General features: G+C 41.8%; 1 protein-coding gene across 1 annotated transcript in view; it reads right to left on the minus strand.

Annotated features, from left to right (window-relative positions):
• The window catches only part of LOC138467325 (calpain-13-like), a 662,439-nt gene that overhangs the window by 619,203 nt on the left and 27,374 nt on the right, over positions 1 to 15,862 (minus strand). The window contains exon 2 of the mRNA XM_069607301.1: positions 12,723 to 12,983. Coding sequence (XP_069463402.1) covers positions 12,723 to 12,983 — 261 coding nt within the window. The remainder of the gene's footprint in view (positions 1 to 12,722; positions 12,984 to 15,862) is intronic.

A 15,862-nucleotide genomic window follows, 5' to 3' on the forward strand; every position in this document is an offset into this window, starting at 1 on the left:
CAAGCTTCCAGTCGTACGTTTTTGATATCATGGTAGAAGTATGCCAAGTGCAACTGAGTAGATTGTGGTCGCTGTGGGTCGTGTTTTGGACCCTAAAGCTTGACAGTCTGAGAGTAAGACCATTGGAGATGAAAATATAGTGCAAAGTTGCTTTGGACCCGTTGCGTTACCATGTTGGACTGTTCGTTTGATTAGGGAATAATGATGCAACATTTTGCACATTTCTTTTGCAGATTACTTCATTCCAGGCTTTTCCTCTTTTGATGGAGGACTCTACACCTCCCCACTGTGGGCAGCGACCTTTGTTTTCACAGAGCGGCTCAGTGCACTTAGCCTATGATAAGTTCAATTTTTTCAAATTCCATGTACAGCTGGTCAATGGTTTCCGAGATGTTATCACAGAAGGTTTTGGTCGACATTCGCTGGGAGTTCCAGTAACAATTAAGTATAGCCACTGTGTTCTGGAAGCCATTTTTCATTATTGCCTTTTCCTGAATTTGCGAAGTCACGATGACTAGCATTTCGTAGGCCTGTTTCCATTTTTTCGGTTCAGTCAGTCCCGTGCCTGTTTTTATTGCAGCAAGCAGACCCGATGGTCTGCCTAGTAGGCCTTTGACTGCAGGGGAGAGCAGGACCGTAAAACCATCCAGAACTGGTTGGTGAACGAGCCAGGTCTCTTGAAGGCATGGAATGTCATATGAGCCGAGATCGACATCTCCTGGTATAGTGAGGTGACTATGGCCTCTCGTGTTCCATGAGCCCAGGGTGTAGGATTTCTTGTCGGGTAGCTTGCTGCTTTTGTCAATGGTGTTAGAGATGGAATCCTTGCGGCAAGCTAACCCTGGTCGTTGCTATTTATAGTTGAGCAACACATCAACTGAAAGCACAAATGAACAATATCTCACTGTCTATATTCCATCACTTCTGGATGTACAATTCATACACAAAAGATGTATGTTAAGGAGTGTGAATACAGTTTCTGACCAAGATACATTCTCCATCCTTTTGTATTTAGGGTGAAGATCAGAGAGTACTAAAACGGTCCCCAAAGCCATGCATATTGAACACCATATGTGTGTACACCGAAAAGTGGTTAAGAATAAAAAAGCACAAGACTAGCCCAATGGAACAACCTTTGAATTAGCACAAAGTATCCAGTGAATTGTTTCAAAGAATCCAAAGTATCAGAGGAAACATACCTACACGACCGAAAGAGGAGGAGCTTGGATAAAGAACAATGGCAATGAAGCCTGAATTAGATGAACCTGAAAGTAAAATAGCACTGATGATGGAACATAGGCACAATGCCAGTAAGTAGGTTATCTATATTAAAGACCACCAGAGCTACTGATAAAAACACAGAGCTCCTACCCATATAGTCAACTGGTGCAGCACTATCCTTCAATATACATGGGGCATCCACTGCAAGTGGCGGATGTTATGTGAGTGCCCAACCAAGATGGTATTACAATAATGTCAAGGGCCCTCATTACGATACTGGCGCTAAACCATGGCGCTATCAGCACCATGGTTGGTGCCGGTATCGTAACGAGTCCGCCAATGTTCAATGGGGAATTACCACCCCATTCCAAGGTTGGCGGGGCGGTAATTCCCCATTGAACATTGGCCCTTCCCCATTCCCATTTTTGCCCCATAGGGCTCAATGGGACTGGGGAAGGCGCTAAGTACGGTACCACAAATTGCGGTACCGTACTTAAAACCAAGGTCCCTTTGCGGGTCCCTACTTTAACGGCTGGTCTAGACCAGCCGTTCAGGTCGGGTCCCGCAAAGGGACCTCGTAGTAAGGCGCTAATGGGTTAACGGCGCCGCAGCCTTTTACGGCGCCGTTAACCCATTAGCTCCAGGGTCGTAATAAGGCCCAATATCACAGGAAGTTGGTTCTAAATAGACAAGACAGGAGTTAATCCTAAAGTCACCCTGTTATTATCCATTGCAAGGCAATGTGGTCCAGCACAGTAAATGAGTAAAATAATGAGACTATTGATAACTTTAGTGGTGAAACATTCACAGAGAATAAACATTGAACACACAGGGAAGCCGTGTATCAAAAACAAGCTTCCCTGCTTGCCAGGGTAACCCTGTAAACACGCGGTGTAGCGTTATCATTCCATTGCCATTGGACTGTGCTCCTTGTGACAGTTAAGAACTTAATCTTGTATTTTTAATGGCAAAGGATTGTTCACTTCAGGACACCCATGTTTGTATCCTTTTACCAGAAAGCAGGTTTATGACATCAAAATTGACGTATGTCTTTACTATACCTGCATTCACTTAGCCATGCATTCACTCTGTAACTTTTACTTCTCCTGTCTTTCACTTGTCCTAGCATTCCCATTGTCATTACAGGGAGAGGCCCCCTGCACCTCCCCTTCTTTTCTACCCCATATTCTTCCCCCTGCTGCTACTTGAACCCAACCCTAACCTTAAACTAATTTTAACAACATTGAGTGCCACCATCACAATCTGAAGATGACGGCATAAACGCATGAGAAAGTAAATGTTTGGCAAAGTGTATGCAGACAAAGTAAGTGTAGACATGTTTTTTGTGGTGAAGTAAAGGGGGTATACTCATCAGAATGAATCTCCTCAGCAGCAAAGGCTAGTATGCTTTTGCTCTCTTGATGATCATCATAGCACTGCTTAAGCCATTTCCCTTTTTAACACCATTCAACCTGTGCTTCAAATTATGCAGTGCCACCTCAGCAAGGGGCACATCATTCACAGAAAGAACTACGTAAACCAAGTGTAAACGAATATATGTATATGGTTACACCCATGATATTATTTTACCAGCATATACTCCCAGCTGCTAATTAGCATTTTCTCTACCATTGAATCAGGGTTTCAGTAAGTCCCCACATTGTTGATAATTGTCAATGTTAACCTTGTGTTATAAAGATACCTGTGTCCATATAGTTTAGGTTCACAGCAATAAAAGATTCCACATGGCTAAGTAGTTTGAAGTTGCAACCAACTGAGGATTTTAAAAGCAAGTGACTAACCCAAGTGCAAGGTATTATGGAATAAGACTCACATTAAAGATGTTCTTAATTGGAAGGAGGACTGGTTACAAGGTAAATACGGTTTTTATTTAAGAATTGTTGTTAGGCAGAATTATATGCAGTACCCTTTGGGAACACCACACACAATTAAGACTACGAGTGACAGTACAAATTCACCTTTGGTACAAGCCTGTACTACACAGTAAAGTGGTAGCGATGGCTGAGCAGCCAGACTTATATCAAGAGTAAAGTGAGCAGTATCAATAGTTACACAAAGGACAGCAACTACTATGATTCAAACAAACACTGACTCAAGGTTTCTGAGTAAAAGAATATACATTTATTTACACAACATTTATTAAACCCTTCACTATTATCAAGCAGTTTAGAAATCACAGTCTTAATACACCACCCCACTCCCAATAGATTCTGGACAAGTTAAGCTCAAAAATGAAGTGTGAGCAAAATGGCACTCCAATAATTTAAAAAAGGGAGGGAAAGACAAAGTTAGGCAAACATTGAGCAGAACCAACAGGTAAGTAAGCAGGGCAATCTAGAAAAATGAACTACAGTGAGGGGATCAAATCAAGAGGCTTAGGGCCAAAGTCAATGGGACAAAAGTCTTTTGCTCAAGATCACACAGTTCAGGGTAGTTCACGGTTAAGTCTTTGCCAAGAGTTCAGAACTGAGTTGGCCAGGTGAAAAGTTACTTTAAAGAATAGAGAAGGACAAGCCCTCGGATTGGCAAAAGGTTTCACACACTTTCACCGCGGCTGGACGAAACGAATAACCGGATTTGGAACAGTACCTTAAATGGAGAAGAAGCTGTAGCTGCAGCAGACGTTCCTGGCAGGTCCTGAAGGCTCACGGTTCCTGAAGCGACTGTCAGACTGACACGAAGTAGGAAGGCTGGAGGGTCCTGCACTGCCGAGGGAAGAAACCAGCAGCAGAGTCAAACAGCAAATAAAATGTGCGCTCCTTAAAACCCAAGCAGGGTTTGACCTTCCTGGCTATCCGGTTCACTGTAGCTCTGTACAGCAAATTCGATCAGAGGAGGGAGGCCTGGTTTGCAGTTTGGTGAACTGGTTGTTCCCACCAGCTCAAGGGGAGAAGATTCTTTGCAGATCTTCCCTGTCGACGAAGTTTGAAGATTCGGACCTGCATCAGGGCTTCACCAGGAGGTTCAGTCGTGGTAGAGGTCCTCTTCTGTCTGCTTCTCTTCGGTTCTCTCGATCCAGTGGCGACGCTGCCTTTCCAGCCCCAGAGACCTGCTTTTTATGCAGTTTTCCCCTATTCACACAGCCTGGCTGTTAATCACACAGCAGGGTGGCTGTCCTGGCAGAACAGTCACCTAGCCAATCAAACAGGAGTGCGACTTGGGTTACCCAGGGAACCCATGGCAGGGGTCCTAAAACCCCTCTCTCACATCCTGCCTACCCAGACTTTCAGGCGCCTAAGGAGGGCTTCTGTGCAGAAGCTCGTGAAAGAACGGAGATCAAAGGAACAAACCTGGTTTGGCGCGCAGAGAAAAACACGAGAAAGACTTTTACAAAAAAGAATGGCGAATAAACCCAGCCAGAACAAATTAAAACAAATATGGTCCAGCAGGTCTAAGTTCGAGGCTACCAAGATAGCCTAAAACAATACCAGGGCTATTTACAATAACCGAGGTAGGAAAAATAGGGTAGTTACCACTGCCACCAGCCAAGTCTTAATGAAAAGGGAACGAAACAATGTTCCATGAGAGACAGACAAAAAGGTATAACTAGTAACCCCTTTCCAGTACTCTATGTAAGATAGTTTGTACTGGGTCTGTGGATTAAAAGAGACTAATAAAGTCAATGGCAACTTTACATGTTCTGAGAGACTATAGTCAGTCCCAGAAAATGGAGTCTGAGTTGGGAAGTCTAAAAGACAACCCTGCGTCACTGCACTGAATGTGCTGTGTAACACACAGTAAAATATGTCTATGGAGTAGTTGAGGCTCCACATTCTATGAACACAAAACATGTTAAACACACACAGCAAAAACACATTTAAATAGTGAGAAAAAAGACTCACATTCTTACCAGGTGAAAAAATAAATCCTAGAAATCCAGCAAAGCTGCTGAGGGACTCAGTAGGTAAGGGAAATTAGCCATTCTGGAGAATTCTCCATAACAATTGTTAAACCATCCTTAGGGAAGGTGAAAGGTTTCTTGTATGAAGGCACATAATACAACATACATTAATTAACTATATCTCAACATTCCATGATCTGTTCCCTGCTAAAACAAATTATAGATCACTACTACACCATTTAATGGCAGAGTGTAGAAGAAAATGCAGTGCATAATAGTTTCCTTAAAGTGCATTGACAACTGAACATCATTCTGAAAGAGAGAGAGAGAGAGACGTCATTCACAAAACTATGCATCCTGCTGGATTGCGCATCTTACTCACTGCCATGATGAAAAAGGATGCCCCTGTGAAATATGAGGTACAAGTGTCTGTGTATGCATCTGGGAAACAAATGGTAGGCCTTTCCATGAATCCATAGACTGGCTTGCCAATGCAAATAAAATGCTTGGAAGTGCACTTATTTAAAATGGAACTTTCTATTTGTAAAGGTTCAAAAAGGGCTGATTTCACTCTTTAAAGATACAAATGCAAATTCAATTATTGCTTAAACAATGTGCAATGACATGCAGAAAAAAAACACATGAAGTTGGAATTTTGTCACATGTAAAAAGGGTGTGTTTACCAACAAGAGAACTCAGCAGTCCTCAGAATCACATATCTGGCATCCTGGTGCCAAAAAGAACTATATTGCTCAATATGTGTCTATATTTCTGACACGAGATATAGAGAAAATAAATATGTTCTTTTAAAATGCACATCTATTTCTTTCAAATGGGAAAGTCAGATGAATGATGTCAAGAGAAAAGTAGTGTATTTTCGGTTAACTTAGGCACAATTATATACTCTATTCAGCTTGAAATCGAACACACCAATACATATAGCTGGATGTTGCTTGGTTTTAGCTGGGGTTGCCCAAGGATTCACCTCACTGCTCTCTCAGCCATATCACAAGACATGAGGCAACAAAAAGTATCTCCTGATCCAAGTAGTTTTACCCCATAAACAATGACAGATGCTTAATAATGTATAAAGTACAAAGATAGACCTGTCACATCCATTACTTCAGGTCCTCATAAAATCCATTTAGCCAAAAGTCATAGGACAACTTATTTGATCTTCATGAAAAAGCCAATGATGATAGCCTCAACATGTACTAATATCATAAAGGAGAATGTGTATGGGATGTTCCAACAGTTGCCTCTGTTATACGAAGTTGGCATGTTTCACTTATAAACTGAATTAAAAAGTTACATGTTGCATTTTAACCCCAAAATATAATAAGCAAAAACTCCTACCAACTTAAAACACATTACAGTTTGTAGGTAAAAAGAAAAATCTTGTAACCTATATAAAACATGGCTAGTACATAATGAGGAAACTATGTACACACTATGTACAATGCAGGAAAATTATTATCTCTATAAACACAGCATACAGGGAAACTCAGGGTATTGAATTGTGCATTCTGATCTACAGAATCTAATGATCTTTATTATATTAAACTCAAACATTGAAATCCAAAGTTACACCATTAAAAGGAAATGCCTCTCCATAGGTTTAGGTGTGAATCCCCCCCACACCCTCTTCTGTGTCATGAGACTGGTTCAAAGCCACACCCAAGTCACAAGATGGCTTGCACATAGAATTCATAATATTAATGAATATTTTTGGATACAACTTAAAGGGGATCTCTGCGTAGCGGAGACCATTTGGAAACTGATTTCTAGGCATGTTGGAGAAAGAAGACCTTTGAGCAAGTGAAGAGTAAGCCATGTTGTAGGCTGTGTTTGAGCTAGCTGGCTGAAAAGGAACTTGCTTAGCCAGTCACTCCAGACTGAGGGTCCAAGCTGACACCCCAGAAATGAAAAGCCACATTTAAAGTGTAATAGAGTCATGTGATAATTCCAAATTGTCCTTATAGAGTATACATGATATAATCCTTGAAAACAAGGGGCTGGGAGCAAACGCGGGATGTGAATGTGACAATGGTATAGGTGCAGTGTTAAATAGGGTGGCCTGTGTCACCTAATCAAATTGGGTATAATGTGAGATGTTATTTTCAAATAGCACAATGCATTTGAGAAGTGCAGTTTACAACTCATAGCATTTGGTGCCAACTTAAATGCATGCATAGCATAGTATTGTCATGGCAACTATTTTTTGATGAGGTATCATGCACATTTGCGGCTCATGTAAGCCTAGTAATGCATTATTTCGTTGTGCAGAAGAAACTAGCACAGAGAATTTGTTCTATTCACAGAAAATTGTGCTCAGTCTTAAACCCCTGCCACCCGTTACCTTGAAATGCATCGGCAGGCCTATATATAATGTGAAAAGTTTGGGGTGCTTTAACATGGTACCTTTCACAGGAGAAAATTGCATCTGCAGCTCAAAACTTGTAGACTTAAAGGTAAATAAAAAGGAATAGATTGAACACTACCTACATGTTCATTGAAAGTTGCCCAAATATGTTCATTGAAAGCTTGACATACGTATTCAGAGAAGATTGCATGTTGTATGAATATATGTTCTATTACTTATGTAAATATGTTCTATGTAAAGTGCTAAGGAGTAAGTGAAATATAAGTAACACATCATTATCAGTAAAAAATCTCCTGTGCCACATTCAATATAGAGAAAGTATTTTGATCTGTAAATGTTGGGTATCATTGGGGAAAATAAAGACTGTTTTGACATAATAAAACAGCAATGGGATGACTCCTGTTGAAATGTTTTTGTGAAGTTCAGGACAAAAAGCAGTAGATGTGTTTAGAATGCCTGGTATCTTTTAGAGTAGAATGTAAACCTAGATTGATTATGGTAATGAGTGCTTGTGTGTGAATTGGTAAGCTTCATTTAGGCAGGGAGAATTTCATGTTGACAAATTGTTTTCGTACCTCTAACATTGCAGTGATTTCCTTGGTATAAATCTGAAGACTGCCTTTGTTTGAATGTGACTTTAATAGTTTAAATACATTTAGAGTTGTTTGTCTTGCCCAGGGATGTGGGGTGGCACTGTATATTGGGGACATGAAATTAGTCAAGTCACTCTAATGTGAGCTTATAATTTAAATGCAAAACACACAGTTATATAAAGAGCAAAACAAAAATAACTAGAAACCAATTATGATTATTTGAGTTTCTTTATTTTTAGCTGTCACAGTGGTTATCACTGTCAATGTGTGTTTGCTGTCATTAACACCAAAGTCCTGAGCCTGTCTCCTTTCTTCCAGTTTCAGGATTGTTTCCCTGCTTAAATCAAAGAGTCACTCAGAGAGCCAGAGGAGTTATAATGCTCCGGAACACTCCTTTCCTGGTACAGCTCATTCTTGGCTGGTTCAGAAATGTTTGGAGTTTCATGTTTGACTTCTTGAAGTTTGACTACCAAGTAGGATGACCTTCACAGGTGGAAAGAAGTGCACTTTGCAAGGCTTCATGCAGGCATCTTGCTCTTGGAGAATTACTAGCCTTCCCTTCTGCTATTCTCATTATCTCCTTTGCTTCTGGCCCTGGATGCAAGCTTCTTTAATAGCTATGTACCACCCTCCTTGTACAAACTTCAGAGATTGCCTTCCTCTGGTATTCTTTTTCTCAATTTTGAATTCCCACCACCTCTCCTTCGCTTTGCCTCTCCCAGCTTTGACCTTCCCCTCCATTGCTTTTTCTTTGTATATATTCCCTTCCTCCTCTTTCCTCACCCAATCCAAATGTCTCGTTTCCTTTCTGCTTCTCTCTGGGAGCACTGTTTCATACTGTTCTGTTGCTTCTCATAATATGTGATTTTCTGATCCTATGAGCCTCCCCCTGCAGTAGAGGAGAATGCGTCTGGGTTTCCATGAACCTGGTGCATACATCTGACTTCTACAAGTACTTACTTTCTGAGGGACCAGCCACAAGGCTTGGAGTATCCTATGGTCGGGAGCTCGTAAGCTGGGGACCTCAGGTCAGATATTTCTCCACTACTCAAGTTCATACTGCAGCTTATCTTTGGAGACTGCGAAGACAGATATTGGCAAGTAAGTTAGTGGCAGTCCACAAGCGCCTTACAAGATCACATGCTCACCATCTCCGGAACCAGCATTGAAATTTAGACAACTGACTGTCTCCAGAATCTCCAGAGACCCAACCCCTACCCTATACTACAGTACTACTCACACCGATTGTGGGACTGCAGTGTAACTCCAAAATTGTGAAGAAAATTGGCCATTATCAACTCAGGGCACACAGAATTATACAACTCACTGAACATAAACCGGTCTGCCCACGTGTGACAGTAAACACACAGTCTCTTTATAGAGTCCAATACTAGGCTGAGTAAATGAAGACTCCACCAGCTTGTTGATCCTGCTGGATCTACATGTGGCCTTTGATGAAGGGCAATACTCCATCCTTTTATATGCCCTAAAACACAGGTTTAACTTGTTGAATCTTTCTCTCCGGCAGATCAAGACCTTCATGTCCGACTATAGCCAAAACACACGCAAAAACACTGCCTTCCAAATCCACTCCTGTAGAGTGCAATGAGTACCAGGGCTCTCCTCTCCCACCCACCCTATGTTTTAACTTTTATGTCATGCTGCTCATAGACCTACAATGCAAACATCAACTCCACTTCTTCAATAACATACAAATCCAACTATATTATTGGGCCACCAAGATAAATGTGTGATCATGTTACGCAGACCCAAAGTTATAGAGAAGTTGGATGATGCTAAAACTAAAATATTAGTCCTTGGGCTGCCTCACCAACTAAGATAAATCTCATTGTGCCAGGCTCCAACCTTCTCTGATAAAATAGTTCCAATAAAACAAAGGTATTGAAAGTTAGCTTCATCTGGGATGCCCATCTCAGCACAACTTCACAGGAAGGTTTCATGGTAAAAATCAGACTTTTGCCAAATCAAAGTCTTTAAAGAAATTCCTACAATACACAGCAACAGAATACCATCCTAATGTGGCCAAAGCATTTGTAATTGAAAGATAGACTCCTGCAAAGCAGTAACTCTCCTTCAGTACTGGAATGTTCTGCACCATACTACCCTACCTGTATGTCCATTCAACATGAATGGAAAAAGGTAAAGAAAGAAAATGGCTACCGTGGAAAGGGAGAAGGGTCTACAAGTATTCCCTTTTCCCTTTCCATGGCGGCCATTAAAAAAATAGAAAAAATGTAAACAAAGACAATGGCCACCATAAGAAGGAAAGAAGGGACTACGTGTAGTCCCTTCTTCCTTTCCATGACGGCCTATCGTGGACCGAGAGTGGACGCGCTGGGGGCAGAAGTGTTCCCAGCGCGCATGTTCCCGAAATGGCCCAAAAAGAAGGTAAGTGGGGTTGGGAGGGCAGGGTGGGATTGTTTGGATTGGGGGGCGGGGGAGGGAAATCACTTACCTGATTCCCTGGAAGGGGAAGATGGCAGCCTCCAGCCGTGTGGTGGCTTGGAGCAGGAACACCCCCCCCCCCAGGGACAAAGGAAAGGAACGTCAGGAGAGGGATTCCCAGTTGGGTAATGCCCTGGAGAGGCCCAATCAGATTGCATGTAACAATCTGACTGTCCCTCGCCAGGTACTAATTAATATTTTAGTGGAAGAGAGTAGGCATGGATCATTACCGAATCAGATTAAATATCTAACAATTGTATTTAACCATAAAATGAATTGTTGAATTTCTTTGGCAAAGTAAAAATAATAAATAGCTACTTTTTTTTAGCAACTCTATTGGTTGATATTCATTGCGAGTAATTTTATTGCTATTTTTATTTATTTTTGGAAGAATCACTTTAAAAAAAAAAAATCCATTCTTTTTTGAAGATTAGCTATTTTGTAGATCACTTTTTAAAAAACGAATTGATTTTTTGCAAATAATCGATTTTTTCAAAGCAACATGTATATAGAATTGTTAAACAAAATGTTTTGTATTTAATCAAGGTATTATCTCCTTTATGTCTCTGCAGAAATTAAAGTCAGAAATGGGTAATTCTCAAGGTTTTGGAAAAGAATATGCACAATTCATTATTGAACAAATTCAATCCACCCACCTCTAAACTGTATGGGTGCTTGGGAAAAGAGGCCAGGCTGATCAGATGCGGAACATTGGGATCTCTCTCCTCCAGAGGAGCCTCCTCTGGAATGGTCTCCTTGACCCCATCAGGCTTGAGCTCGATCTCTTTAAGTTCCGGAAGTTCCACAAGACCCTCTTTTTCTCCTCCTCCTTCACTCGCCCCCTCCCCTGCTAACACCTTCTTCTGCCTCAGTGACTGGCTGCCTGGCTCTCTCTGAGTACTACAGTACTACAGGGCTCCAGAAGACCCTCCCAGTCTGCCCGCTTTGCCTGCACTTACCTGCATTCCGTTGCACTTGCCCTCTGGCCTTCCCCTAGCACTTACACCTCACTTCGTCACCCTTTTTCTCCTTGCCATCTTACCACTGCGTTTGTGCATAGACGGGCTCTCCCCCACCCCCATCCTTCCCTCACACTTCTTGTTCTGCACTTGCACGATCCGAATATCACAAAGCTTAGTAGGACCATTACTGCATCTTTCTTGCTTTGTTGTATAGGTGCCTTACAAATATCCAATAAATAAATAAGTAAAATCAAAATGCAATTATATGTTATGTGATGTGATTAGCTGGCGGAAGTCTAAATCTTACTCTGCAGCTCTGAAACATGACACTATTGCCCTTCAGAGGGTTCCATGTGTTAATATCCCCGCAAAAATATCGCCATACAAAAATATCGCTATATTTTTGCTGCGATATTAAGGCACGGAACCTGCGGGGGACACCCACACAACCACTGCTCCCAAAAACCCCAAAAATGATCCCCCCCAAAAATATCACCTATGGCCGTGCCAGACGACCATATATGCGGCAATATTTTTGGTGGGGATAATAAGTAGTGATACCCTTCAGAGCAGGCTGGGCAATGCTAATGGCATTCACTGACTGATTTCTTATAAGAGATCAGGCCTGACAAGTTCACCCACAACTTCAAACTTATGTTCTGTTTTTCCAGTTAGACGGTGCATTCCTCACCAAGCAAATTGACTTCCGTATTCTGGTTTAACAAATGCGCCCGGCAAAGGTCACGCATGACCCAAGGGGCTTCCGAGTGCCTTGCATCAGGTGCAAGTAGACATAACCTGCTCTTGGAAGTAAACAAAATAAGTATCTATAAGGTACAAACATTACACAAAACAGCATGCCCATTTGTTCCCACGCACAAATCATCCAGGCCGTTTGGCACATTTGTGAATATGCAGTGGGCAATCACAGCGAGGTAACCGGCATAAAGACTGACTTTCTACATTCTATTTCTAGGAGTAAGTCAGTGACACTCGTGACTGCTTTGTGAATCTAAATGTTTCTCTACAGGAGTAAATCAAGTGTACGTCACAATAACTGTTGGTTCCATTTTTGTGAATCAGGCCGAAACTGACTGCCTGATGCATGACACCTCTACACAATGATATATTGGGTGACTAGATACAGGCTGTTAACTATTTCAAATACAGTTCATGCCATTTATTTTCCCAAGTTAATAAGTGGTATAGTGCACGTGCATTCTACAGTCACTTACGCCTGGTCGCTTCCACTGAAAGCCTGGATGCCTGTTCTTGGACAGTAGCATTGATACGAGTTTTGGTCCAATGGAGCTGTCCACTGCGGGGAAAGCGTCATCTTCAAAGAGCGTCCCACGCCTCAGGTGATACTCCCTCAGGTACTCGAAGTCCTGCTCATTGAACTTCTTAGGGTTGTCAAGGGTGCCAAGTTTTCTTTGGACCTGTTGGCCTTGTGCTCGATTCTGATAGGCTCCTGGGTTGGACATCACGTCACTTCCCTGCGGCAAATACAAGATACAAAGTTAATTCTCTGAGATGAAAACATGTTTGATAAAACCCACAACCAGACAAGACAATACTGAAAGGATCTGCAGGATTAGTGGCTGGCAGAGCTGTGCAATATAGGATGATGACTCATTCATTTTGATATTTCATATTTCAGGGCCTAGGAGGAGATGCTGATGTGTTCAGATACCTGGGGATCACGATTACTGAATATGTATGGTGCTCTGAGCATTTGTCTGTTGCTGCTACAAAGATGAAAGAAAGTATTTGGGCTATTAATACATGTTGTTCTATTTATAGACGGCAGTCAGTGCCAATTACATGGGCATTTACATGGCACGTGTCAGGACAATTGGAATATTTTGGCGCTTTGAGAACCACGCAAGATCCAGGTAGCAGACACTCAATTTCTCCGTAAGCTGTTAGTCTTGCCTGGTTGCTCACCTGGTTATAAACCTTATTTTGAGTTGGGAATGTGTTCTACATGTCAGTTGTGGGGGTATGCCCCGCTTAAATTATGGTGTTCTACATACTTGAATAAAAAGGCAGTGTTGACCAATAACATACGAGAACACATTGCTGCTAAACTGGCTAGTAAAAGGATACAGTGGTGCAGTGTTGACCAATAACATATTAGAACACATTGCTGCTAGACTGGCTAGTAATAGGATACAGTGATGTAATCATGTTTTTCATTCCTTAACTTTTTTGAACCAGTGCAACTTGTGGGCCTCTAGTTTAAATGGTATTACCCAATTTGACCTTTTACAATTGACCTTTTCCACAATTGACCTAATTATAATGGTCCTAATTGACCTTCTGCACAATGACCTTTAAATTATTTTAGTTATTGTATATATGTATTGGGTTGGTTTTGGAATATAAATAAGGGGATTTGGTGGGGGGTTTTGGATTGGGTGGGGGGTTGCGGGAGGTTTCCCCCCGCATATATGTCCTAATTGACCTTCTAAATTAGGTCAATTCTCATGAGGTCAATTCTCCCGAGGTCAATTGTGAAAAGGTCAATTAGTATACAACCGTTTAAACATGACAAAAGTTCACATTTAACAGCTAGTGCAGAACCTAAGTTAAACTAGAAGGGGCAACTCTGCTGATAGAGGAGCGAGGGACAAAAGGATATTGGAATTTCAAACGCTGTTTTGGACAGGGTTATAACCCCACTTATATTCATCTTTGTATGTGTGTGAGTGATGGGGGCTGTGACCAGGCTACGCCTTTAAATACGTGGTTTGTTTAATCGAATATTGAAACATAAATAAAAAATGCTAGTTGCTTCTTTTGCCCCTGATAAAATAGAGGCGAGTCTCCACTAGGTAGTGGTGCGCCCGAAATGTGCCCTGCGAGCATAATACTTGATTGTCGTTTTGAGGTGTATTAATGCAGGACAGTATGCTCTGGCTTTTAACTTCTTGGTTTTGTGTAAACAATCATGCGCCTCTACACTGTTGCAGTTATTAACACTGTTGCACAGTTATTTGAGGGAGTTGTCTGACTTCATCAATTGACAACAGATGTCTTGATCAATCCATGCAATGATCGCCATCTCCTCAGGGAATTCATTTATTTCACAACAGCAGGCATGATGTTGAGCGACTTACCAACATGTTTTGCATCTCTTTTCTCAACCACAGATACATGATAGACTGTGCAAGGCCACAATGTACCACATATTATCCCATGGGCTTTGATGACCTCATCTACAGCAACAGAAATGCTTGGAATGCAGTCAACAATCTCCATTAGTAACGTCACTCCAAACACTCCAACTGCAGCAGACTGCTATTCGAGACGACCTACACTCATTTATTCTATCATCAATTGCTAATAGGTTTATAGATCCCGGAAGGGATTAGTTTTGCTATGGGTTATATCCTTTCCCAAGTCCAAATTGTCCTGCTCTTTTCTTGAGGCCATAACCTCAGGCAGACCTTTTTCCACAAAAATAACCACTCCCTCATTCTGCAACGCTTAACAACTAATGGTGCATCTCAGCTGTTGTTAAGGAGTGCATTATTGACGAAGCACTTGGCAAAATGCGAGGAACTACTGGCTTCCCTGATTTTGAAATATACTGTAACATTGTGTGATATTATGCTGGTCTGGTAGACTATAATATACTATTATTATTTATTTATTTATGTTTTCGTTTATAAAGGGCACTAACCACTGTGGTAGCAAGGCGCTGTTACAACCAGTTACACATACGATAAAGCGTTCATAGAGGAAAGAGTACAGCGTTTACGCCAAGTTAATGCATTCCATCAAGTGTAGGTTATGCAAATAGCCTGGTTATTAATCGATCTCCTGAATACCCATTAGGAGTTCTCTGATCTCAGGGAAGGGAGAAGAGAGTTCCACTGTTTTGCTGTGAAGGTTGGGAAGCTGGCACCACCAGCTTTGGTGCATTTGAATTTTGGTTGAGGTAGTTTGTTGCTGTATGCTGCTCTGCAAGGTCTGCAAGATTGATCCCTGATGATTTTCTGGGCAAGGTGGGCGGGGGCAGGGAGCAGAGTTGCATGGACATCTGTGTGTGATGGATAGTGACTTGAAGATAATGCGCTCTCTGATTGGGAGCCAGTGGGCATTTTTCCTGGCCGCAGAGATATGTTCGCGTCTTGGGATATTCAGTGCAGCTCGAATGGCATTGTTTTGGATCACCTGTAGCTTAGCAATGTTCCGACAAAAGGTGCAAGCGAATAGGGCATTGCAATAGTCCAATCTTGATCCTATGATGGAATGGACAATGGCAAGACAGCTGTCCTGTGAGAGGAAGTGCCTTGAGGCATTAATAAGTTAGATGTGTGTGCTGAAGACAAGGCAATAGCATGCACTTGCCGTGTGAGCGAGAGTG

The sequence above is a fragment of the Ambystoma mexicanum genome, chromosome 4q, assembly GCF_040938575.1.
Source record: "Ambystoma mexicanum isolate Mex_15411 chromosome 4q, UKY_AmexF1_1, whole genome shotgun sequence".
Lineage (NCBI taxonomy): Eukaryota > Metazoa > Chordata > Amphibia > Caudata > Ambystomatidae > Ambystoma > Ambystoma mexicanum.